Source organism: Capra hircus, chromosome 8, assembly GCF_001704415.2.
Source record: "Capra hircus breed San Clemente chromosome 8, ASM170441v1, whole genome shotgun sequence".
Classification (NCBI taxonomy): Eukaryota; Metazoa; Chordata; class Mammalia; order Artiodactyla; family Bovidae; genus Capra; species Capra hircus.
In genome coordinates, this window is record NC_030815.1 from 75,416,666 (window position 1) to 75,443,248 (window position 26,583).

General features: G+C 47.2%; 2 protein-coding genes across 6 annotated transcripts in view; one reads left to right on the plus strand and one right to left on the minus strand.

Moving 5' to 3' along the window:
- The window catches only part of UBAP1 (ubiquitin associated protein 1), a 65,901-nt gene extending 55,294 nt beyond the window's left edge, over window positions 1–10,607 (plus strand). For all 4 annotated transcript variants that reach the window (XM_018052373.1, XM_018052375.1, XM_005684070.3 and 1 more), the window contains 4 exons: window positions 60–983; window positions 7,935–8,117; window positions 8,821–8,922; window positions 9,466–10,607. In XM_018052373.1, the coding sequence (XP_017907862.1) occupies window positions 60–983; window positions 7,935–8,117; window positions 8,821–8,922; window positions 9,466–9,606 (1,350 nt within the window). In that variant the 3' untranslated portion in view covers window positions 9,607–10,607. The remainder of the gene's footprint in view (window positions 1–59; window positions 984–7,934; window positions 8,118–8,820; window positions 8,923–9,465) is intronic.
- Window positions 10,610–26,583, minus strand: part of KIF24 (kinesin family member 24) — a 70,556-nt gene continuing 54,582 nt past the window's right edge. For both annotated transcript variants that reach the window (XM_013966141.2, XM_018052372.1), the window contains exons 10-14: window positions 20,458–20,529; window positions 18,566–18,675; window positions 14,541–16,769; window positions 13,275–13,368; window positions 10,610–12,527 (exon numbers count right to left, since the gene is read on the minus strand). In XM_013966141.2, coding sequence (XP_013821595.2) covers window positions 12,387–12,527; window positions 13,275–13,368; window positions 14,541–16,769; window positions 18,566–18,675; window positions 20,458–20,529 — 2,646 coding nt within the window. In that variant the 3' untranslated portion in view covers window positions 10,610–12,386. The remainder of the gene's footprint in view (window positions 12,528–13,274; window positions 13,369–14,540; window positions 16,770–18,565; window positions 18,676–20,457; window positions 20,530–26,583) is intronic.

A 26,583-nucleotide genomic window follows, 5' to 3' on the forward strand; every position in this document is an offset into this window, starting at 1 on the left:
ATTCGGTGGGGGAGCGATGGCCTCCTGGGTTCACACCTTTCTCTGATATATCTTTGCAGTATGACTTCTCCTTGGAAAAGAAAACCATTGAGTGGGCTGAAGATCTTAAGAAGATCCAAGAAGCCCAGTGGGAAGCAGAGCGCAAGGCTGAGGAAGCAGAAGCTAAAGTGAATTCTAAGAGTGGCCCAGAGGGCGACAGCAAGATGAGCTTTTCTAAGACGCACAGTGCAGCCACCATGCCGCCTCCTATGAACCCCATCCTCGCCAGCTTACAGCACAACAGCATCCTCACCCCGACTCGCGTCAGCAGCAGTGCCCCGAAACAGAAAGTTCTCAGCCCGCCCCACACAAAGGCAGACTTCAATCCTGCTGACTTTGAGTGTGAAGAAGACCCGTTTGATAATCTGGAGTTAAAAACTATTGATGAGAAGGAAGAGCTGAGAAACATTCTGGTGGGAACCAGTGGACCCATTATGGCCCAGTTATTGGACAGTAACTTGCCTCGAGGTGGCTCTGGGTCTGTGCTACAGGAGGAGGAGGTCCTGGCCTCCCTGGAGCGGGCCACCCTAGATTTCAAGCCTCTTCACAAACCCAATGGCTTTGTAACCTTACCACAGCTGGGCAACTGTGAAAAGATGTCGCTGTCTTCCAAAGTGTCCCTCCCCCCCATTCCTGCAGTGAGCAATATCAAGTCCTTGTCCTTCCCCAAACTTGACTCTGATGACAGCAGTCAGAAGACACCCAAGATGGCAAGCACTTTCCATAGCACATCCTGCCTCCGCAGTGGCACGTTCTGGAATTTCCTAAAGCCTTCCACCCAAAGCAGTGCCAGTGAGCTCAATGGGCATCCTACCCTTGGGCTTTCAGCTTTGAACTTGGACAGTGGCACAGAGGTGCCAACCCTGACCCCTCCCCAGACGCCTTCCCTGTCTGTCTTGTCTGTGTGCACAGAAGAATCAGCACCTCCAAATACACGTCCCACGGTAAGCCTTTTAAATCGCCCTGCATTAAAACTCCACAGATTTCTAGATCCTACCTAGCTGTTGCCACCCTCACATTCTTCTTTTCAAGATTTAGGGAAGGATGGGGCATGACCAAATTGACCTTGATTACATTAAGTACATATAGTTCTGGTTATTCTTTTGAGGACATGGATTATTAGCTTTGCAGCTAACCTGGTAATGATTTTTTCCTCCCTGTATCTTTTTAATCCTTTCCTTCAAAAAGATAATGTGTAGCATGTGAATGATGTTTTCCTGCCTAATCAGTTCGTTGTTTTCCATGCTGCCGTGTCTTGTGTTTGCACTTTTTCAAGGTTGTGCCTTTTTACTTTTTCCTATTTTTTGTTTTTTTACACTTACTTTTGGTACTCCTTATTTTATCTTCTACTTCCCTCTGCTCCCTCCTCCCATCTCATTCTGCCCTGACGTTGGCTTCTGTGTGTTTGACTGATTTGGGGTTATGTTTCTTTAAACTAGGTGGTACTTTAGTAACTGGGGAAGTTTGAGCCAGAGGTTGAAATTTGCCATTTTTAAACCTGTGAATTTTAATACTGCAATTACTGTTTTTCCTCTTTTTTGGCTTACTACTAAGAATTATGCAGTTTTCTTCAAAGGGAGGGAGAGGGGAAGATTGGAACAGATTTAGTGTTGAAGGGTGGATTGATAGAAAAATTGTACTTGTGTCATCTTGAGTTTGGCCACCTGATGTGAAGAACTGACTCATTGGAAAAGACCCTGATACTGGGAAAAATTGAAGGCAGGAGGAGAAGGGAACAGCAGAGGATATGGTTGGATGACATCACCGACTCAAAGGACATGAGTTTGAGCAAGCTCTGGGAGTTGCCGATGGACAGGGAGGCCTGTCGTGCTACGGTCCATGGGGTCGCAAAGAGTTGGACATGACTCAGTGACTGAGCTGAACTGTATCATCTTGAAGGAAATCTGATTTGGTCACACAGAGAAGTTGCATATACAGGGAGGTTACTTTATGTGGTTGTTTTAGCAGCACAGAACAATACGTTATTGTATTATAGAATAGAAATCATAGAAGTCCAAGAACCTTTTTTTATACCAGTTCAGATTTTTAAATAACAGGATATCAGGGCGGTATTTAGAGTCAGAAAGGAGCCTGATTGTATTGGTTGTATATCTCTGAGACCATAATCAGCCTGCTCTTAGCTGGTAGAAAAGATGAGCTTTGGCCTGCCTTAGAAAGAGTGCAGGTTCCCAGCCGTAACGTTATTGATAAATGATTGTTTCTGTGTGAGTGCTTCCATTGTCAGAGAGCTTACTGCTGCCTGTAAATGTCCATGGACCTTGGCCCAGAGAACCTCAATAGAGTGCATAAACATCTCTTGTTTTTGTTTAATCGCTCAGTCATGTCTACCTCTTTGCGATCCCAAGGACTGGAGCTCACCAGGCTCCTCAAGTCCATGGGATTTTCCAGGCAAGAATCCTGGAATGGATTGCTGTTTCCTTCTCCAGGGGATCTTCCCGACCCAGGGATGTCTTCTGCATTGGCAGGTGGATTCTTTACTGTTGAAGTCCCCAGTGAAGCCTGTAACATCTGTTAGCCTGGGCCTTATCCTAACTCCCCCTGGTTTGTGCTTGGGCTCTGGTCAGCAGGATACTCCTCTCTGCTCCCTAATTCATTGTATGCTTTAGAGAAATTAAATACACTCCAGAAGGTTAGGGATCCTCAGCCACCACCATCCCCCACCCTCACCCCCATCTAACTTAAGACTGTTAAAGTGAACCATTGAGAGACCAAAGCCAGTGAACTAATTGCAGAGGGTATTTCTCAAACCAGAACACTCATCATTCTTTGACACATCTGATTGTGCAGTTTCTTTTGGGCCCATCCATTTTAGGGTACGAGGGTCCCTGCTTCATCCTGGCCTGGGGATTTGCTGCCCTGTGGGGGCAGGTTTAAACAGAGTTCGAGTTGTGGTGATCTTTAAGGAAGTCGAGGCCCTTCCTGCTAGGGAGCAAAGCCTAGTTCCATCCTGGCTTTCTGTCTTGGTGAGTCTTTGAAGCTGCTAGTTGGAACCTTTCCTGGTGAGAGAAGCACTTCTCCTCAAGACAGTGACTGGAGGTAGGGGGTGATGGTCGTTAGCTGGGCCATATACATCCTTCACATGGGAACTCCCAGGGAACTTCCGGAATTTAGTTCTTGTCATCTATTTCAGGCCCAGTGTTTGGGTCTCGGTTTTCAGATTTTCACGTGTCATTGTTTGTATAAACTAATCTTAGCAGTTGAGAACTCCAGGGGTCATCTTGAGAGGAACAGTCTTGAGATGCGCCCTTATTCTGTGTGCAGCACAGAGCTGCCTGCTCTAGCCCTTATCAGTGTGTCTTCCCACTGTGGCTCAGCCCCGCCAGAGGCCTTGCTCTGCTCACAGCTTAGGCTCATCTGCCGTCGGGTTCTCTTTCTCCAGGTGTGGCTGTGTATTCTCCACTCTGTCAGAGTTCCTTCAGTGAAACATTTGCCTTTTTCCTTGTACTTGAGTTCTCAATTTACTTATTGTGGCCAGGAAGGATATGAGAAGTGCCAGTTCACTCTTAAATTGTATTTCAAATGATTTCTGATAATATATATTCTCTAAGCTTTTTGGTGCTTAAATCTGTTGATCATTTCTCATGTTGCCATTGTTTTAATACTTACAGAGTCACTCTCCATCTCTAGATTAAAAAAAGGAGAGGCTTCCCTTGCAGTCCAGTGGTTAGGAATCGGCACTTCCACTGCTGTGGCCCTGGGTTCCATTCATGGACAGGACTAAGATCCCACAAGTCACGTAGCACAGCCAAAAAAAGAAATAGGAAAAAAATAGGAAGCTTTGAAAAAGAAAGACACAAAGAACTGAATGAAAAATTTTAAAAAATAAAAAATGAATTTGTTTTTATCAAAGTAATACAAGAATTTTTAATGAAACCAAGTAGCATTTAAAAGGCTTATATTGAAAAAGAGTAGTTTCCTGCCTCACCTCTCTCTGATTCCAGTTTTGCTTCCCATAGTCAGGTACTTTTAACTCTTCAAACTGTGTATACTGGGATTTATCTCTTTCTAAATTGGATGCTTACATTGCATTTTCTAAATTTATTAATTTTAGACAGGTTTATACTTCCTGTTACAGTAAGTTGAGGATTTAGCCCTTATAGTAGCCTTTCCTCCACCTTCTTGTATTTTTCATCATATTTATATCACAAGTTTTGGTTCAGTTAATGGTAGTTAATTTTATGATTGGGATAGAATACTGTGGTGGTGATGAGGATTTTCTTGGTAGCTTTTATTTCTTATCATTTAACTGCCCCATTAAAAATTGTGTAATTTCTTTATGCCTGTTGCTAGTTTTGTCCAAATGCTCCAAGAGTGTCAAAGACCTAGTGATAATTTTCTCATTCAAATACATTTAATTTTGTTTGTTAACCTATTGTTTTTGAATCCTTGAATATCCAAAAATGTCTAAATTTTATCCTCATGTATGAATACTGGTTTGGCTCAATTTAGATTTCTTAGTTGAAGATCATTTTCTTTAAAAAAATTTTAAGACATTACTCCCTTAAAAACAAACAAACTTTCAGGGACTTCCCTGGTGGTCCACTGGTTAAGAATTTTCCTGCCAACAGGGGGACGTGAGTTCAGTCCCTGGTCGGGAAGATTCCACATGCCTTGGAGCAACTAAGCCCGTGTGCCAAAGCTGTACTCTGGAGCCTGCGCGCCTAGAGCCGTGCTCCGCAACACAGGAGGCCACCACAGTGGAAGCCTGTGTACCCAGCTCGAGAGCAGCCCCAGCTTGATGCAGCTGGAGAAAGTGCGCACACAGCAGTGAAAACCCCATGCAGCCAGATAAGTAAATAAAAACTAAAAACAGAAAGCTCTCAAACTGAAGTACAAGCACCTCTGATTTCTAGCAATACTGTGCCATTCGGAGTTCTTCCCCTGCTCCCACAAGCTTTTGGGATCCTTTATTTTTTCCATTTCTGGAGATTTGACATTTACCAGTGTAAATTTCCCTTATTGTGCTTGACCCTCCTGGATCCTTTCAAGCAAAGGCTCAGCTCAGTCTTCAAAATCTGGTTGCTGTGGTTTGTTTTTGGTATTATACATTTCTGTTTTCTCTGTTCTTCCTATAAGCTGGATGTTGGACCTCCTTGATGTTTTTCTAATTTGCTATCTTTTTTCTTTCTCTTTGACTTTATGTTTTACTATCTGAAACATATCCTTGACTATCATACCATTAAAAAAAATCTCACAATATTTTAAATAAAAGTTTTACTTTATTTTAAATTTCCAGGTGCTTTGTCTTTTCCCTCTTCTGGTTTGGTCTTATGTTTGTGGCTTTGGCTTTCTATTCACTTTTGAGAGTGAGTCACTAAAAGAAAAACAGTCAAAATGTGGGGAATATGTATGTTGGGGTGTGCCTGCTGATCGTTAAGATTGACTAGTTAGTTGGCTTTGACGTGAAAGTGAAAGTTACTCAGTTGTGTCCGATTCTTTGTGACTCCATGGACTGTAGCCCTCCAGGCTCCTATGTCCATGGGATTCTCCAGGCAAGAATACTGGAGTGGGTTGCCATTCCCTTCTCCAGGGGATCTTCCCGATCCAGGGATTGAACGTGGGTCTCCTGCATTGCAGGCAGATTTTACCATCTTGAGCCACCAGAGAAGGCTTTGAAGAAAGTCAAAGTGAGGTTGCTTAGTCGTGTCCAACTCTTTGTGACCCCATGGACTGTAGCCTACCAGCCTCCTCCATCCATGGGATTTTCCAGGCAAGAGTACTAGAATGGGCTGCCATTTCCTTCTCCAGGGGATCTTCCTGACCCAGGGATCAAACCCGAGTCTTCCTCATTGCAGGCAGACGCTTTAGCGTCTGAGCCACCAGTGCTTTGAAGGGAGCTCTGTAAAACACCATCATATGAAGATCTTGGGGGCTATTAAAGTTTATCTAAGAATTCTGCTTGAAGGCTAAAGAAAGTGAGGATACTGAGATAGGCTTACTCAATCCCGTTTTGGTTCTTGTACCTCCCTCTGCCATATGCTGTGCCTGGTATCTGTCCTTTTATTATTGATTCCCATTTTCTAGATTAAACCTTCTATCTCCACAGGTGGGTTGGGGAAGGTCTTCCTGAGGGTTTTCTGCTGATCATTGCCTTCGTACTTTGCCTTACCCCAACAGTACCTGGTGCTTCCAAATGCTGAAACCTTCTCAGGGGTCTCCCGCTGGACGTGACTCTCCCATCTCCCACTTGTAACTTCACTGCTTCTGCCAGTTATTCTGCCTCCGTTAGCATTCCACCTTCTAAAATTTCATTGAAATACATCGTCTTCTGTTATGCCCTCTTTTTCTAAGGTTAATACAGTTTTATCATCATTTCAGTGGATTTTGGAAGGTAGAATCAATGTATCAGGGCGCAGGGTTTCTAGCTGGCTCAGTGGTAAAGAATCCGCCTGCCAGTGCAGGAGACGCAGGAGATGCAGGTTCAATCCCTGGATTGAGAAGATCCCTTAGAGAAGGAAATGGCAACCCATTCTGGAAAATTCCGAGGACAGAGAAGCCTGGCAGGCTACAGTCCTTGGGTCGCAGTCAATTATGACTGAGCCACTGAGCACACAGACACGCGTATCAGAGCCAAGCTTCGAGCATTCAGAACTGGACGCGACATTGTACCTGATGTCTGGGAGCTCCTTGTGTGAGAAGTACTGTGCCAGCAATGTGAAGAAGGTGCCGTTTGGCTATTGGTATTTCCAGGCCCAGGCAGAACCTGCCCCTAAAGACAGTCTTGGGGCCCGTAAAGTGGCTGGACTGGTGTGCTCAGTTCCTGTGCCGTCGTGACTCTTGCACCCTGATGACTGAGCCCCAGGACTGTACTGCCTGGAGTGTGCTCTGGTGAGAGGGTTCAGCAGACACTGCAGGCTTTGAAGCTTCTTGGCTTCCCCCAGCTGACCTGGAGGAGAGTATCTGGTTATAGCTATAGAATTTTGAACATGCTTCTAGGATAAGCAGGCTCTTTTCCTCCTCTCTTCCTCTCCCCCAAACCCCCAAAATAGGAGAGGGTTAAATAAAATTTTCTTGGATGATTTTTCCTGGTTCTTGGGAGATGAGCCAGGTTGTCAGCTTTTCCCATGGTGGTTCTGTCCTTCAGCCTGGGAGTGAGCTGCCTTTTTGCCTTGGGGCTGATTATTATCAGACGTGGTGGTAGGGTTTAAGTCTGGGAATCTGTCCAGTCAGGCTGGGGGCCGGTGGTAGGAGCAGGCCGCTGGTGGCCAGTGCAGTAGAGGCTGGGCCCTAGGGACCATGTTCCAGTCCTTGAGGGTACAGCCTGGAGGGGCGGTAGTCTTCAGCCTTGCTTTTGTAGCAGAGCGTGGGAGCCCTGAGCTGGCCATCTACCAGCCCAGTGATTGATGTGACGACGGACACTGGGAGGTGATGGACACGGTTACTGGGACAGTCAGTTCCGGAGTGAGGGGATTTGAGATTAATGATCTCTCTAGTACTCAGATACAGCAGTTTAGGAAAGGGATAATGGAGCCCTGGAGAGAAGTCGTAGCAGCCAGCAGGGTGCTACCAAAGGCGGTTTTCAGAACTTCTTTCTCCACTACAAACCCAGGGTATTTGGGCAGGAAAGGGCATGTGCTTTCATGTGCTACAAAAGCAAGGCTTCCTCACTCTGCAAGGCAGGATGAGGTCAGAGGACAGTCACACTTGCAGGTGTCTTCCCAACTTTTCTGTCCCTCAGCTGGAGCTCCCCTGCCCCTTTGTTCTTCCTCAGGATGTCTGGCCAGAAATCTGGCCCTTTCTTGCAGGCAGGTTACTTGACTGGAGGCTTGATTAGGTCAGGATTGATAAACCCCTGGATCGGGCCACCTCAGTGACTTGTCTTCTGGGGCCTGGGTCTGTCTGCTTGCCTTAATCCTTTGTCTCTCCCCCACTAGGTCACACCTCCTAATCTCTCAGTGTCACAAGTGCCCAACAATCCCAGCTGTCCCCAGGCTTACTCTGAACTGCAGGCGCTGTCCCCCAGCGAGCGGCACTGTGTGGAGACAGTGGTCAGCATGGGCTACTCATACGAGTGTGTCTTGAGAGCCATGAAGAAGAAAGGAGAGAATATTGAGCAGGTGAGTGCTTGGTCAGCCACAGGGCTGGGGCAGGGGAGAGGCCCCCGATCTCGGGAGTTAGAAGTGTCCTGCCTCCGTCCTGGAGTCCCTCAGACTCACAGCACCATTGTCTTTTCCTGTGATTAGGGAGGGCAGGCAGGACTCAGGGGGGCTTTGTTGGGAGTTTCCAGCAGTGCTTGTTTTGGGGGCTCTGGGACCTAGGCTGAGGGACAGACTTGGGAGTACTGGCGTTGAGGACTACCTTACCCAGTTACCCCTCTTCTCTTCTCTGCTTCTCCTGAGGCAGTGGCAGAATAGGCTTGAGGTATGGTCAGATGTCATCTTCCACAAATGTCTATCCTGTCAGAAGCACCCAGGCAGTTCTAATATAGGGTACTGGAGCCCTAAGCCTTGGGAGCACTTTCTGACTTGGGTGGTTTCTTAGAATATCCTGCCCAGGCTGTGGGGTTGACGTCAGTTGGGAGATGTGAGTCAGCTGTGACGGGAACTCCTTTGAAGACTGTGAATGCATATTTAGAAGGGTGTGTCTATCAGCAAATAGTCACTGGGGTCCTGCTGTGTTGGACACAGTTCAAGGTACAAAGTCAAGTCCTATCCAGGATGTAATAGTCAAGGTGGGGAGCAGACGTGTTGATTTGTATAAGACTTTTGGGAAGCACAGAAAACAGTGGCAGTAGGTGCTAAACCCTTTCTGTTTTCTTAGATTCTCGACTATCTCTTTGCACATGGACAGCTCTGTGAGAAGGGCTTTGACCCTCTTTTGGTGGAAGAGGCTCTGGAAATGCAGCAGTGTTCAGAGGAAAAGGTAGGCGCCTCCATGCTTCATGGGAACCCTCTGGAAAGAAGGGACAAAGCAGTCTGTCTTGGGGGCACTCCTGTTCCACAGCCTTCATCCCTCCCACTGACTGTAGGCAGAACTAGTTGGTGCAAGAATCTCCTGTGTCCAGACAGGCACGTGGATGTTTGGCTCACATGGAAGTATCAGGTTGAAGACCGTCAACAATCCCAGGGAAGGGATGGGAAAAAATGACTTGGGCAAAAGCTGTACTTTCAGATGACGGGGGTGATGTCTAGTCATTTTGCCTAGGCTGGATGGGAGCATGGATGTTGATGGTGGGACCTTGAATGAAGGTCATTAAGATTTGGAGCCTGGGTATGGCCCCTGAGGGATGACTGGCTGTGGCATCAACCTGTCTTCCTCCACGGCCCTCCTCTGCTTGCTTGGGGCCCTGAGAGGCTCCGGCAAGGATGCCCTCCCAAGCAGCCCCTTAGGCATGTATTCTGCTACTTGGCTCTGCTATGTGGCCGGAACCCTTTCTTGAATCTGTATTCTCTTACTTCTCTTTAGATGATGGAGTTTCTTCAGTTAATGAGCAAATTTAAGGAAATGGGCTTTGAACTGAAAGATATTAAGGAAGTTCTGCTATTACACAACAACGACCAGGACAATGCTCTGGAAGACCTCATGGCTCGGGCGGGAGCCAGCTGAGATGAGGCCCTGCCTAGGCCCTGCCACAGAACCACCCCTGCAGGAGGCCCTGAGGAGCCCACCTGTGGGGAAGGAGAAGGGGCACACTTCCGGATTTTCTTTTGGGGGTGGAAGGTCAGGTGTGGAGACTGTGCTTGCCAAGTCTCTACAAGCCTAGGTCCTGAGCTGGGGAGAAAGTGGGTAAGATTTGGGCATACACATGCCCCCAGAACTGTCCTGGCTCCTTCCATATTAAAAGTATTTGTATCCTGAGAAGTGTCCTTCCCGCCTTGGCCCTCCAGATCGACTTCTCTGGTCTTTTTGGGATCTGTATGGCTTCAGCCGAAACCTGGCCCGGCTGCCAAAAGGAGCTGGGGAGGAGGCGGCGGTGGGGCCAGACTCAGTGCTGCTTCGGGGCTAGATGTTCCCTCGTCCGCAAGAGTGGGCTGACCTCTAATCCAAGTTGAGTGCAATTGAAAGGTTCTTCCAGGGTTTTCTTTCTTTCCCTTTTTAACAATGTCACGTAGTGTGACACTGGTTCTGCAATGTCTCTGAGGTGCAGAGAATGCTCTTTACCCCTTGGGGCCCTGAGTTTGCCTTTTCTGCCAGGCATTTACCACACTTCCCTGCCCCAGCCTGTTTCTTTTGGCCTGGTTTGGACTACAATCTTCTGCTACCCAGGATTTTAGAGCCCCCTACTCTAGGAAGCAGTTGTCAGTTTAAGGAATCATTTGTCCCTTCCCAGCACATCAAGTGGGGGAAAGCAGGCCATGATTTAGTCCCCCAGCACTAACTCCACCTCAGTTCTCCCTGGAGAACAGCCTGTCCCTCCAGTCCCTGCTCTAGGACGACACAACGAATAACACCTAGTCATAGAAATCAGTCTCTTTGGTTGGTTTTGTATTATGTTGTACATCATTAAAGATCTAAATACAAAGGATATACAGTCTTGATGAATCTAAAGTAATTTGCTAACTATTTTGATTCTTCAGAGAGAACTACTAATAAAAATCTAAAAGGTATATCCTGTTGTGATGATTTCTTTATTGTCAAGGAATGTTTCGCTGCAGGGTGGAGGTTAGTGAGTGGTAAGCGGATTTGCTGGGGATGGAACAGAAGCTAACCATTTTCTGTCATTTCACTCCTTTCTTCCAACCCTTAGGCCTGTGCAACCCAGGTTTTTGGTTTGGAAAGGCAGGCCTAGACACAAGGGTCTGTTTAAACCTGACATAGCTTGGTTTCTGGGTTAAGGACATAGACATGTGCCTTCCTGCAAGACTGACTGTGGAAGTGAGACGGGCTTGGCCTTTGGGAGACGCAGTCAGAAGTGAGAACTAAGTCCCTTGTCCTGTGAGCAGCATCAGTCATATTTATGTATTCCACAGGTAGGACGGGGATTCAGACTTCTTCACTAGCTCTCAGTGGTGCTGTTGTATTCAGGGGTACTAGATTTATCCCTAGCTTCTTGTCCTTAGTTGTAATACTCTCTCCCCCACAGTCCTCCCTGTGCTCTTGGCTTGGATGGGTGGGTCTCTAATTTTTGTAGTGATGATCTGAGGATACAGAACCTTTGGGCTGGGGAGCAGTAAGCTGGAAAGAGGCCACCCTCTGGTGGTCAGATGAGGCATGGCCATTGTCTCAGAAGGCCAGTTGGCCCCTCTTCTGGCCTTTAAAATTAATTAAACCCTTCTTTTAAAATTTGTAGAAGTTATCCTTTAACTTCTACAAGAGATCAAAATTTCATATCAAAATGGGTGTCAGGGCCAAGGCTTTGACATGTGAATCTCAACTTGATCCAAGGTGGCCTTGGTAAGTGATGGACTACCTGTTATTTCTTAAGCTTCTTTCTGTTAAAAAGATACACAGCAAACAACTCACATGAAGGGGTGCATGTATGTGTGTAAAACTGCTTTAGAGTCTCACTGGCCAGAGCGCTTAATGCCAAGGCAGTGAACACAGGCCACTGAAAGGGCGAGTAGATGGCCAGGGCGACCCTGGATAAAGGTGAGGCTAGGAGATGGACTTGCCTGAGATACTCCAGCCATTCAGCTATTCTGTGGGGGAGTACAGTGGGTGAGGACTCACAGATAGGACTTAGGAATATGATGCAGGTAGATGATCTCAGCAAAAGGCAGAGATTGGGAAAGAATGCAGTGATGCGAGCGCCCTCTTCCGTCTAAATACTGGGTTGCAGAGAGGGAGGGGAACTGGAAGCAAAAGACCTGTCCCGCATCTGCTCCTGTTAGACATTGAGTTACGGTTTATTCATCAAAAGCTAACCTCCCAAGGGCTGGTGGGGCAGATCTCACCCAACCCCAACCCCACTAGCACCAGCGTTTTAGTTTTTGACCAAGTCCTGGAGGAAGGCACAGAATCCAGCTGGTAAAACCTCTAGGCTCAGCATGTCCTCTCCCCTAGCTTGCAACCTCCAACCTGTAGGTTACCGCTGACCACCGCCCGCCCCCATCCTCAGACCCCCAAATTCAGAAACATCTACAGGGTTATTAGACCCAACTGTGTTTCCACAAAGGGTCAGTAACGCAAATCCTCAACCCCAAAGAAAAGGGAGAGACCTATTAGAAGTTGTTCAGGCTCATCTGTCCTTCCCTGCAGAAGCCCCGGTGCTTGGAATTGGACAGATGCTTGCTCTGAGAGAGGAGCTGGGACCCAGCCCAGGCCATGAGTGGTGAGGGAGCGACCAGCATGGGAGGGACAAGGGAGTGGGTGCCGAGATCTGCACAGGGACCTGGTGGAGGCCCCTCCAGCTCTTGAGAGCCCAGCCACCCTGTACCAACTCCACTCTAAGACACCGCTGTCCTCTCGGGGCCTGCAGCTGGCTTGTGGCAGGCCAGGTATAGCTGTAGCTGGCTCCTCAGACTCTGGATGCACTTGGACTTCAGAACCATGATTTCATCTAGCTGAATCACAAAACCTTCAAAATCCTGAGAAAGGAAACAAAGGTCAAATGGAGCTTTTGCTGTTACTGGCCCTCTGTCATATCTGCTTTTCTAATCCCTTCTCTTGCAGGAGGATTTCAGAGCCCAGGCCCCTTCTCCAGTTGGAAAACCTGCAGGATAGTCACCATGGCATAGGGTGGGCCCCCTTCTCTACAGAGAGGTATCTGCAGGGCACAAGGGTGTTTTTCTAGAAGTACCTCTGGTCTGCATAAGGCAAGTCACTGTTACCATCACAGGGAGGGGCCTCCAATAAGCCACTAGGAAGGCAGAATGGCAAGGAGAGAGGCTGGAAACAGTGGCCTGGGAATGGGGAGTGTCACGCCATCTCCCACCTGTCCTTGCGCCCCTCAAGCCAGCTCAGAGGAGTGGCAAGAGAAGGCTCAAAGCCTCAACAAAGCTACAGTGTGGCAGCACACCCTTTCTGCACACACTGCAGGAAACAGGGATGACTATCAAACTAGCTGGACTTCCCTGGTGGCTCCGTGATAAAGAACAGGCCTGCCAATTCAGGAGACGTGGGTTCAATCCCTGGTTCGGGATGATCCCCTGGAGAAGGAAATGGCAACTTAACTCCAGTATTCTTACCTGGAGACTCCCATGGACAGAGGAGCCTGGTGGGCAACAGTCCATGGGGTTGCAGAAGAGTCAGACATGACTTAGTGACTAAACAACGTCAAACTAGCTGCAGGCTAAGTCCCAACAGCCCTGGAGGCTCCAGCCAAGACCACTTACAGTAGGAGCCAGCTGGCTCATCAGGGTCTCCTCCTTGAAGCCCAACTCAGCCATTTCATCCAGCTGTTCCTGGTGTGCTTGGATGACCACCTGCCTGGGAAGCAGAAGGGATGCTGTGAGCCTTGGCCTCCCATCTCTCTTGGGCAGCTTTCTGGAACTGAGCCTCATCTCTAGGCCAGGAGCTGCTGCTTCCCAAAGAGGTCGAGGCTTTGATGGGAATGAGCTCCCCACCATCTCCTGCCTCTTCACCTGTTCTTTTAAGGGCTTGTCAAGGGACTAGGGAGTAGCCATGAGGTACTGGGAAGAGACAGTGGCTTGGGGAGCCGCCCCCCAGGGCCTCCCGGGTTCACTGAAAGACAGGGCTGGATGCTGCTTCTCCGCCAGAGCTGCTCACAGCTTCTTTGCACAGAAGCTAAAGGCTATGCCACTGCAGCCTGCACGTGGCACAAGGTAGAGCCTGCCACCTAGCCTGCGGGCATTTCTCCTCTCTGTGGGGAGTTCAGGGACCACAGCACAGGGGTCTGGGCTAGAAGCTGGAGGATCTGCCTTCTGTCAGACCCCCTTATGGGTAGAGACCACACAACAGCATGATTGTCCCCTGGCTATAGGTGGGCTCCTGCCCTGGACATCCCTGCATGCCCTTCTCTTTGCCCAAGGCCCAGGCCGAGCCCCAGTGAGCAGGCAGACAGCTGGCCCTGGGAATTGAGCCAGAGTGGAGGGCTGCGGCCTCACAGAGAAGCATCTGTTGCCACCCTGCCGTCCTGCGCCTCTAGCCCTCGAGCCCCGCTCCTTTCACATCCTCTAAGGCTGTCTTATTCTGCTGTACCCTCCTCTGGGGAAAGCAGCACAGTCAGCAGCCCCTGTTTCCTACCTTTGCCATCCTGGAAGGTGCCTAGAATGCTGGGGCTCTGGGGGCACAGTCTGCTGCTGCTGTATCCTGGGACAGCACTTCCAAGAATACATACCCACCAGAATGAAGAGGATTCTGGTCTCACCTCGGGTCTCAGGCTTGGTCACGGGATCAGATCCTCCCTTCTCTCCCTCACATCTAGCTTTCCCAGGCTGAGGGCCCACCCACCCTGGCAGGCCTGCTCCAATACATTTTACTCCTACTGCTCATGTCAGATGCATCTAGGCAGGCTCCCTTGAAAAGGTGGACAAAGCCTGTCTCTGAGCCAACCATAGCTATTCCCAGAACAGACAATAAGCTGGCGTGGGAGTAGGGATGCCAAAGGGCCCAAGTCTAGGTAGGAGAGTCCAACTTACTGTGCATGTCCCAGGGCAGGCTGACGGAGTGTCCCAGCGGTCTTGGGAGAGCAGCTGGCCACCAGGGGAGAGCCTGGCCTTGCTAAGGACCTTGGGATTGGCCTATGTTTGAGCCATGCAATGTCCTCATTGTAGCAAGACAGTGTGATGGGGTCTGTGGAGAAACCCAGTTCTAGCCAGCTGGGCCCAGTAAGCTGCTTTCTCTCCTGGGCCCCAGGCTGGTCAGCCACATCACTATTTCCTGCTCGGGGGGTGAGTGTAGGCCCAGCGTGAGGTCCTCCAGGATGTAAGGTGAGGAAGGGCTTTCCCAGGAAACCCTGGGAGCTGTCCAGCTCTGTCTCAGCATTGGCATAATGGTGCCCCCGGGAGAAGAGTGCAGTCCCTCTGCTCTGGCAGGCCTCCCCTGGGGCCTCCCCGTTGGGCAGCTCGTCAGGTGGGCGCTGACGGATGGGTGATGGGGACAGAGCTGGAAGACTGCCCCCAGGCTTGTCGTCGGGGGGAGATGAGGAGAGCCACAGGTGCTCGGTTGCCGAAGATGTTGGCAGGACCGCCTCTGGATCACCCGATGACACTGTGCGGCTCACTGCTGGCCTCTCTGTGTCCACTGCCACGAGACCATGCGCAGTTCCATCCTGGGCCGGCTGCTCCCAGGAAGGAGCCCCCCCATCATCCAGGCTCTCCAGGAGGGACATGGTGAGCGGAGCCATCAGTCCGGAAGCATACTCAGAGCACGTGCCTAATTCACCATTAGAGTCTTCTCCTTGGAAAGGGTTACTGTTTTTCCTTGGTCTGGTCTCCAGAATTGGGCTGTCTTCACTGACTTCTCTCAGGGGTGTGCTCACTGTGTCTCTCTGGTCTGGGGATCCAGGAACTGTGATGTGGGATAGTGAGCAAGTGAAACCATCTTCCTCCAGGGATGGCACGCTGCCCTCGGCCTGCCCAGGAACCTCACTTCTGAAGGCTTCCTGTCTGAGGTCAAAAGCAGGGCCGCCACCTCCTTCCCGATCATACACAGAGTCCACCTGTGAGCAGTAAGGCTTCCCTGCCAGGTCTTCTCTGGGAGGAGGCCCTGAGGAGCCTGAGTCCTCCTCTCCGCTCCAGTCCAAGGGCACCTGACCTGGGCTGCGGCTGTGATTGAGCGCTATCCTTCTGTGGCCTGTGGGGTCCCTGGAGTACACCCAGCTTCTAGTTACACCCTCCTTGTCACCATCTGGGCTGAGAAACAGTCTCTGCTGCCTTTCAGCCACCTGCTCCTCAGGACCTTGCTCCCTCTGATGAAGGAAGAACGAGCCTTCGCTGTTCTCTGGGCCCTCTCCCTGCTTTGTGGTCCTCTGACAGGAGACATGTGAAAAAGAATCTTCACTGAAGTCGCTGTCATCAGGGTCCTCGGCTTGAGGGACTTGGGCTCCATCATGACTCTCAGCACGATGAGGGTGGAAGGGAGGAGGGATGTCACTCTGGAGCTGCCCTTCTGGGGGCCGGGACCGGCATAAAAACCTTTCCAGGGGTTGGTACTGTAACTTCTGCTGGAGGAGAGGTGGCTGCTGGAACTGCTGGTGGTAAAAGCGCAAATGCTCCTCCCTCGCCTCCTGCTGCGCAGGGATGTTGGTCCAGGCTTCAGAGGCAGGCCAGCTCGGCGCGCCCTCCTTGCTGCCCTGACCGTACTCCGCTAAGCGCTGGGCGCTGCCAAAGGAGAGCTCGCCTCGAGACACAAGCTGCTTCTGCACAGGCTGCACTTTCCTGCACCGGGAGGGTGGCTTACCATGGGCCAGGTCCCCTCCTGGGCCTGGCGCCCTGCTTCCCCAGCCTAGGGCGGTTTTGTTGCCAATTGGGTTTTTCTCAGAGCATAGTGCAGCTGATTCTTCTGCCCTTTTTATGGCTACATGTCCAGACAGCACGGTTCCTTTGCTAGAGCTAGTCTGAATGACCCACTCTCGGGGAGGACTCCCTCGAGAGCCACCCTCTTTGCCAGGAACCTTAGGTACAGAAGCAAAAGGGATATTGGCTGGGTGACTAGCCAGAGGATGGGCCTTCCCTCTCATGGAGCCAGATGGCACTGTGAGCGGCTGCTGAAGCCCCAGCTTGACTTTTTTGGGAGAACATTTGTCCCCTGGCAGGGCCACAGGAGAGCTCTGAATTCGTTTTGGAGAAGAGTTAGAGTTTCCAGATGTTCGATTTCGACTGTTAGCTGGCGTACAACATTTAATGCCTTTCTTTAGTTCTTTGACCCTGTAAATGACCATTTTATGTTAATGTACATTCCTGGAATTCCATTCCTATAGCTTTCAGAGAAAACAAAAACCAAAGAAAAGTATTACAAGAACTGGGCATTCTTTTTTCATCTGGGAGAGAATAAAGGAAAGAATAAAGAGGATATTCTATTTCAACATGAAATACGTTACTTTACTTGAACAAAGATCAGTGTCTTCTCTGAGGATATTAGCATGCATCCAATATTCCATGATCAGGAGAGTTTTTTTTTAACAAACTGAAGGTTCATAGCAACTCTGCATGAGCAAGTCTATCAGTGCCACTTTTCCAACAAGATTATTTTTAAATTAAGGTATGTACATTGTTTTTTAAAAACATAATGCTACTGCACACATGATAAACTCCATAGTATAGTGTAAATATAAGTTTTACATGTACTGGGAAACCAATCTGAGACTTCAGTGCGATTTATCACAGTGGTCTGAACCAAAGTTGCAGTATCTCCGCAGTATACCTGTATTCTTGTCTGGGAAATTCCACGGATAGGAACTTGTGTAGTCCAGGGACCACAAAGGGTCAGACACGACTGAGCATATGCCTATAATATTACTATCGTTGTTGAAGTTAACATATATGAGTGTTCACTCTGTGCCAGGTGTGGCCCTAAGCCCTTCACACATGTCACCTCACTGAATCCATGTAAATGTTACATGAGGTAGGTGTTATCATTATCCGTGTTCACATTAAGGGAACTTAATGTGTCCAGAGAAGTTGCAAACTTGCCAAGATCACTCAGCTAGCTAGTGGCAGAGGCAGGGTACTGGCCCAGATAGTTTCACTCTAGAGTCCATTCTAGTAGCCACTTTGTAAATGGTCTCTCCTATTGAACTGAGATAAAGTACACAGAGAACATCACTCAAGCCCTGACGCCCAGGGGGAGCTCCTCCTTTCATTCATTAATATTAATAACACACCTACTAGGTACCAAGTACTGTCTAGGCAGGACAGAGACAGTGGAGAAAAAGATAAGGTTCCTGTTCTCATGGAACTTAAATGATAGCTTATCTTTCCTTCCCAGTGAGTTTCATAAAATGCCACAGATACGAAAGATTCTTCAACAGCAATTTTAAGAAAACCAGGTTCCCCTCAAATAGTCTGTTAACTCTGGAGACAGCTTCTGAGAGACTGAGAGGAGGTGTTGTATGGTAGGACCAGGCAGCAAAGCAGCCAGAGGAAAGGATGGTAACGAGAGCACTGTCAAACGAGTAGGAGACACCTGACCTGGGTAAGACTGGGAGGGACCCTGGCAGATGCCAAAGTCACTGGAGCCTTGGTCTGGCAGTCAGAGGCACTGGTTCTGCCACCAATGCCCAGTGAGCCCTTTTAAGGTTCCTGCTCTTTTCTGGGCCTCAGTTTCTCCTTCCATAAAACAAGGTTGATCTCTTCTGGACCTACATAGCTCTCAGTACTTCTGCTTTGACAAATAATAGGCACTCTATCCCTAACAGTTAGGGCTGAGGCTGGCAGGAAGAAAACCTCATGAAGCCTTCCACCCTGGAGAAATATTTCATCTCCGGTTAGCTATTTAAGAGCCACTGATGGAGTTGTCTCCTGAACAAGGGAACATGTCACCTTCCTCTTGTCACATTCACACTGGTAAAATGACAGGGCCTAGCAAAACACATTCTTCACATGGCCAGTTGCACATTCCCCTGGCAGTAAGAACAGGTTTGGGGAGCTCAAGGTCAGATCCTTGTGTGTGCATTTTTCACACACACACACCCCCACCACTCTGACACCTGAGGGCGACTCACCGGTCAGCATAGCGCAAAGTATTCAGAGTGTGTTCAGTGGCCACATGGCTTGGTGAGATGTTGGCAATCATGCAGGTTTTGGCATTGCCAATGAAAGAGTCCTTCAGCACCTATTCGAAACAGAAGGCAGGTCAGTGAAATCAACTAACAAAGGGCATATTGACTACTTACTGTGTTCAGGACACTGGGCCATACTCTTATCTACCACCTTCTACACAAAGGCAATTCACAAAAGAAGAAACACAAATGATCAATAAACAAACAAGACAGGTACTCACTGCACCACTAATCAAAGAAATGCAGAGAAACCGTTTTACAAAATTAAAATTTGTGGGGACTTCCCTGGTGGTCCACTGGATCCCACATGCTGCAACTCAGAGTTCGTTACCTCAACCAAGATCCAGTGCAGTCAAGTGATAAATAATTAAATTAACAAAATTAAATTTGGGGGGCTATAAGATTAAGAAAGACTCACAGGAACCTGCTCTGGTGAGGGTCTAGGGAAAGGGTGCTCCTGTACATTGCTATGCTGCCCACGTACTATGCAGTGTGAATTGGTACATGCCTTTGGGAGGGCAGTTTGGTAATATGGTAAAAACCTGGTAAAAAAATGTTCCTATTTTTGGTTTGGCAGTCACACTTCAAAGACTTTATCCTAACAGACAATTGCTCAACTGATTTTTTAAAAAAAGTATACACAGGATATTCATTACACTATTATAACAGTAAAATTTGGAAAATCTCTAAGTCTATAAACAAGTAACACTAAAAAATTATGAACTGCATACAACCATAAAAATGAATTATAGATATACGTACTTTCCAGGTACTTAGGTACCTGGAAAGATCTAAAGCTAACGTTTGCATGAAAAAGGCGTATGTTTCTGTAGGTGGATTTATGTGTGAAATTACTGATTTAATTAAATAGGAACACAATTTCTGGGGGTGGAGGACATGTTTTGAAAAATAACAAAGCCAATGTCAGAATCAGGACTAACCATCCAGAAGAAGGGTTTCCTGAGTCCCCAGTTGTAGTCATGTTTGAGAAGAAACCATCTAACCCATAGATGACTGATTCTAATAAGTTAGGAGCTACGTTATCATGGACTCTGCCCCAGTTCCCGTGAAGCTGTTGGTCTAGCTGCACAGAGTGAAAACTGCTCCTAGAACCCAGAGAGCCTCACCTAGACTGCCTCCTACCCAGTCTGCTCTACTGTGCAGTCTTGGTGCAAAAGGGAACCAGGGGTCCCTGTAACTGTCTTCACAGATATTTGTACCGAGGCTGAGCCCTCCATGGGCCACTCTCCTTGGTGCTTCCTATCAAAGCACGTTTTCGTGACAGAAAAATGGAAAAAAAAAATAAGCTATGGTTCTACTACTCAGAATAATCAGCTGACAGAGATGCATAATTTTTCTGTGTAGTTTTTTTTCTCATTTCATATTTTTAAACTATAGATCTTGGTCATCGTTCCTGGAAGGACATGTCAAAAATCCAACTCATTCTTTTTAAATGCTGCCATTATTTTTTGTCTTGAAACACTGGTCTATCTAAGTCTTCAACTAAGAGAGTACCAAGACAGCTACATTACCATCCCCTTCAAAGGCTCAGAGATACCACTAAATCAACAAGGTTTCTTTTTGTTAGAAATAAATGGAAAGCTGCTGGACAGTGACCACTGCTTCCTGGCTGCTGTGTACTGCAGGGATCCCTGCCTGAGGATGCCCTTTCTTCTTCAAGACAGAGCTCCTAGACAGAAGGTGACTCCTCCCCTCCTCCCTCTCCCTCCGCCACATTATGCCTTGCTGGCAGTGGATACTCTCCTGAATGATTCAATGAATGGAAGAAGGAACACACGAGTGAACCAGAACTCAAAGCTCATATTTAACTTTACCTGAGTTAATTTGCTTTGCCTGAAAGGAGTGTGGGTGTGTTCCTGATCCAATGCACGGATACATTCCTTCAGCTGCAAAGTGGGAGAATAACAAGCACATCAAATATCACATGCAAAGTGAGACTAACAGATCAGATTTTTTTTTTTTAATAAACCACACTCATGCAACTTTCCTCCAAAAGGAAGTCAAAATGCCCGTGTAGTTTCTTGCTCAACAAGAACAATCAAGGTAGACTGGAAAACATCATTCTATGCTAGCTATGCCTGGTTAAGCACCCTGCCCCTGGCCCCCTCTCAACTTAAAGGCTGTGAACCTAGGATTAGAGCTGATAGCGCAGAATTGACAAACCCAGGGACCCTCCCATTGGTCCCAGAGTCCAGCTTATGTGGTGGCAGTTCTGGCTTGCCGGCTCCCTTTCTCTCCTCACTCTTCCCAACTACAAGACGCACTTAAATAGAGAAAATACTCATGCCACAACCCCGCCTGCCTGCTGACACACGCACACCGGCAGGTACAGCTTCAAGTGCAGATTCAGATACAAGTTGTCTGAATGGAACAGGAGAAATCCTAGAGGGAGAGCTGGGAAGGAACTGGAAAATCACCTAGGTCTTTACCCTCATTAAAAAAAGTAGGGATGGTGGCCCAAAGGCAAAGAAGGGTATGTCACTTGCTCCCGGGCAGAGCCTCTCAAAGAAGTGCTCACTGGACATCACTAGTGCCAGCAAAAATCTGAATATATACATCTCCAAGGGCAACACGCCCATCAGAAAGAGCAGGGTTTGAGGGGACAAGACCAGGGAGGAGACACCTTCTATTCCTGAGTCATGCATCTAGGGTAAGTGACAGTCAATGAGAAGAAAGGGAGGGAAGAGAATGGAAGGGATCCCTTGGAAGTGCCAGTGCTGGGAGTTCACCAAGAAAAGGTAATTAGCCTTGAGAGTCTCCTGTGACTGTTCTTGGCAGCAGCCATAGATGTCCACAGCTAACCCTTCTCTATCCAAGAAGCTGCAAGGTTATAAGATGGTATAAAGGAATTTCCACTCTTATTACAAGTCAGTCCAATATCCCCACTGGGAAGATTCTATAGAAGGGATGAACAGGTAACCAAACCTGGCCCCTGAGTTGCACCTGCCCCTTACATATTCAAATCCAAGTGTGGCCATCAATCTCTATGAGCCCTTGGGTCCCTTCAGCCTTGCTGAATCAGAATGGAAAGTAGACTTTACCAAGCTCTAAGGGAAAAGCAAGGGACATATCCAGGAAAGAAAAAAGGGGCATCTTTGTACGCCTCACAAAGCACAAGATTTTGATCCTATTCTTTAAGGCTTGTTTCCAGGCTCCTTTACATGTTGTCTCCCATGTGAGATAGACAGTCAAGCCCCAAAGGATACTCCACAGGTGCCATGCCATGCCATGCCAAGTTGCTTTAGTCATGTCCGACTCTTTGCAACGCTATGGACTATAGCCCTCCAGGCTCCTCTGTCCATGGGATTTTCCAGGCAAGAATACTGGGGTGGGTTGCCATGCCCTCCTCCAGGGGATCTTTCCGATCCAGGGATCCAACCTGTAACTCCTGCATTGGCAGGCAGATTCTAGCGCCACCTGGGAAGCCCTCTCCACAGGTACCTCTTAGGTTTCCTAGTTAATTCCTGGACCATAAATTTAAACATAAGAAATAAAGACTTCCAGCTAGAGGCTTTAGACCGTTGGCAAATTTACTTGAGCTTCAGAATCCTGATCTATAAAGTGGGAATAAGAGAATCTGTTGTGAAGATTAAACTCACTAGTATGTAGTATGTATTCAAAAGTGTATTAGCTCCTTGGAGAAATGATTGATTTCAGGGCAAGGGCAAGGAAGAGTGTATAACACCTTGTAGTGCTATAAGGCAAGAAGATGCTAAAAAATTGATGAGCTTGGAGAAGGAAATGGCAACCCACTCCAGTATTCTTGCCTGGGAAACCCCATGGACAGAGGAGCCTGGTGGGCTACAGTCTATGGGGTTTCAAAAAAAAAAAAAAAATTGATGAGCATGTCAAAAGGATACAAAACCAACCTGAAAGAACTTATGGACAGAACCCCAGAAAGAACTCCCAATAGACATTTGGGAAAATGTGAGCAAGAAAATAAGTAATGATAGAAATGGATTCTAATTTAGCAAATGAAAGAAATACCCATTTACTGTTCAGTTCAGTCGCTCAGTCGTGTCCGACTCTTTGTGACCCCATGAATTGCAGCACGCCAGGCCTCCCTGTCCATCACCAGCTCCCGGAGTTCACTCAGACTCATGTCCATCGAGTCGGTGATGCCATCCAGCCATTTCTTCCTCTGTCGTCCCCTTCTCCTCCTGCCCCCAATCCCTCCCAGCATCAGGGTCTTTCCAATGAGTCAACTCTTCGCATGAGGTGGACAAAGTATTGGAGTTTCAGCTTTAGCATCAGTCCTTCCAATGAACACCCAGGGCTGATCTCCTTTAGAATTGACTGGTTGGACCTCCTTGCAGTCCAAGGGACTCTCAAGAGTCTTCTCCAACACCACAGTTCAAAAGCATCAATTATTCGGGGCTTTCTTCACAGTCCAACTCTCACATCCATACATGACTACTGGAAAAACCATAGCCTTGACTAGATGGACCTTTGTTGGCAAAGTAGTGTCTCTGCTTTTTAATATGCTATCTAGGTTGGTCATAACTTTTCTTTCAAGGAGTAAGTGTCTTTTAATTTCATGGCTGCAATCACCATCTGCAGTGATTTTGGAGCCCCCAAAAATAAAGTCTGATACTGTTTCCACTGTTTCCCCATCTCTTTCCCATGAAGTGATGGGGCCAGATGCCATGATCTTCGTTTTCTGAATGTTGAGCTTTAAGCTGATTTTTTCACTCTCCTCTTTCACTTTCATCAAGAGGCCTTTTAGTTCCTCCTCACTTTCTGCCATAAGGGAGGTGTCATCTGCATATCTGAGGTTATTGATATTTCTCCCAGCTTGATTCCAGCTTGTGCTTCTTCCAGCCCATTGTTTCTCATGATGTACTCTGCGTATAAGTTAAATAAGCAGGGTGACAATATACAGCCTTGATGTACTCCTTTTCCTGTTTGGAACCAGTCTGTTGTTCCATGTCCAGTTCTAACTGTTGCTTCCTGACCTGCATATAGATTTCTCAAGAGGAAGGTCAGGTGGTCTGGTAGTCCCATCTCTTTCAGAATTTTCCACAGTGTATTGTGATCCACACAGTCAAAGGCTTTGGCATAGTCAATAAAGCAGAAATAGATGTTTTTCTGGAATTCTTTTGCTTTTTTGATGACCCAGCGCATGTTGGCAATATGATCTCTGGTTCCTCTGCCTTTTCTAAAACCAGCTTGAACATCTGGAAGTTCACGGCTCATGTATTGCTAAAGCCTGGCCTGGAGAAGTTAGAGCATTACTTTACTAATGTGTGAGATGAGTGCAATTGAGGAGATACCCCTCGGCCAAGGTAAGGAGCAGCGGCTGCACTTTGCTGGAGCAGCCATGAAGAGATACCCCATGTCCAAGATAAGAGAAACCCAAGTAAGACAGTAGGTGTTGCAAGAGGGCATCAGAGGGCAGACACACTGAAACCATAATCACAGAAAACTAGCCAATCTGATCACACGGACCACAGCCTTGTCTAACTCAATGAAACTAAGCCATGCCGTGTGGGGACACCGAGGACGGGTGGGTCATGGTGGAGAGGTCTGAGAGAATGTGGTCCACTGGAGAAGGGAATGGCAAACCACTTCAGTATTCTTGCCTTGAGAACCCCATGAACAGTATGATAATGCAAAATGATAGGATACTGAAAGAGGAGCTCCCCGGGTTGGTAGGTGCCCAATATGCTACTGGAGATCAGTGGAGAAATAACTCCAGAAAGAATGAGGGGATGGAGCCAAAGCAAAAACAATACCCAGCTGTGGATGTGTGACTGGTGATAGAAGCAAGGTCCGATGCTGTAAAGAGCAATACTGCATAGGAACCTGGAATGTCAGGTCCATGAATCAAGGAAAATTGGAAGTGGTCAAACAGGAGATGGCTAGAGTGAACGTTGACATTCTAGGAATCAGCAAACTAAAATGGACTTGAATGGGTGAATTTAACTGAGATGACCATTATATCTACTACTGTGGGCAGCAATCCCTTAGAAGAAATGGAGTAGCCATCATGGTCAACAAGAGTCTGAAATGCAGTACTTAGATGCAATCTCAAAAACGACAGAATGATCTCTGTTGATTTCCAAGGCAAACCACTCAATATCACGGTAATCCAAGCCTAGGCCCCAACCAGTAATGCTGAAGGTGAAGTTGAACGGCTCTATGAAGACCTACAAGACCTTTTAGAAATAACATCCAAAAAAGATGTCCTTTTCATTATAGAGGACTGGAAGGCAAAAGTAGGAAATCAAGAAAGACCTGGAGTAACAGGCAAATTTGGCCTTGAAGTACAGAATGAAGCAGGGCAAAGGCTAATAGAGTTTTGCCAAGAGAACGCACTGGTCATAGCAAACACCCTCTTCCAACAACACAAGAGAAGACTCTACACAGGGACATCACCAGATGGTCAACACCAAAATCAGATAGATTATATTCTTTGGAGCCAAAGATGGAGAAGCTCTATACAGTCAGCAAAAACAAGACTGGGAGCTGACTGTGGCTCAGATCATTTACTGTTGTAAGTAAGTAAACAAATAAAGAGAAAAAAAACAGCTCTTTCTTGCAGTAGAAATCCAACTAATTAATGTAGACTGTGTGCTCAGTCACGAAGTCGTGTCTGACTCTTTTGCAACCCCATGGACTGTAGCCTGCCAGGCTCATCTGTCCATGGGATTCTCCAGGTAAGAACACTGGAGTGGGTATAGCCATTTCCTTCTCCAGGGGCTCTTCCTGACCCAGGGATCGAACTTGCATCTCCTGCACTGGCATGCAGATTCTTTACCACTGAGCCACAAGGGGATCCCCTAATGTAGAATGAGGGACACAGAAAAACCTCACCATGTAAACACCACAGTAATAATTGTTACAGGTAAGAATCATCAATGGACATTAAAACTAGCAAAATTATGATGTAAATAAGCATAGTTTAAAAGTATCTGTCCATAAGGTACTTATTACAAAGGGAAAAATCATAACTTCACAATGGGGAAACCTAGCAGAATCCACCTTAACTCAGTGATCAAGTTTAACATTACCAGTAATGAGATACTGGCTGCTACAATACACTGAGAAGGGTATCACTTCTGTACTATTCTTGCTAAAAATTCATTATCTCAACCTAATAATGAGAAAACATTACACAAACCCAAATTCAGACACAGTCTGCAAAATAACTGGCCAGCATTTTTCAAAGGTGTTAAGGTCAAGATTGACAAAACTGAGGAGACAACAGAGCCAAGGCAGCTAAAGGTAGCACAGAATCCTAGACCCGAAAAAGGACATGAGTGGGACTGTTGATGAAATTCAAACAAGGTCTATAGACAGCTAACAGAATTGTTTTAATGTTCATTTTCTGATTTAAGTTGCTATAGTTACATAAAATGTTAACACTGGGAAGGCTAGGTGAAGGAATGCTACATGTTTGTTTTTGAAGCTTTTTTAAAATGTAAAATTTTTCAAAGTTTTTAAATAATAAAAAAAAAAAGATGCTGACTCTCTCACCTCTCTCAGCCTCTCAACTTACCCCTCATGAGACCTGAGAGTAATGATTCTAGTAGGAGATTTCAGTTCTAATCAAAAAGACTTGACGTGGATGGAAACAGGGTAGTACTAAAAAGGAATGGGGGTCTCTAACACAGTCATGAATGAGCTCCAGGATACTGTTAAGTGAAAAAAGCAAACTGCAGAGCAGTGTTAACAGTATGCTAGCCTTTTCTTTTTTCCCATGAGAAAGGGGTGAGTACAAACAAACATGTTGGTAGAAACTGGTTACCTAAGGGGAGGGGAATAACAGGAGTGAGGGGACCGAGATGAACACTAGCCTTCTCTGAATGTGGCTTACTTTATAATTTTTCTTTAACTGAACACAAAATTGGTGAGCTTAAACACACAGAATTATTTAGAGAGACTTTGCAATATAATATTATGACTGTACATCCCAAGAGGGATACAACATAAGGGTA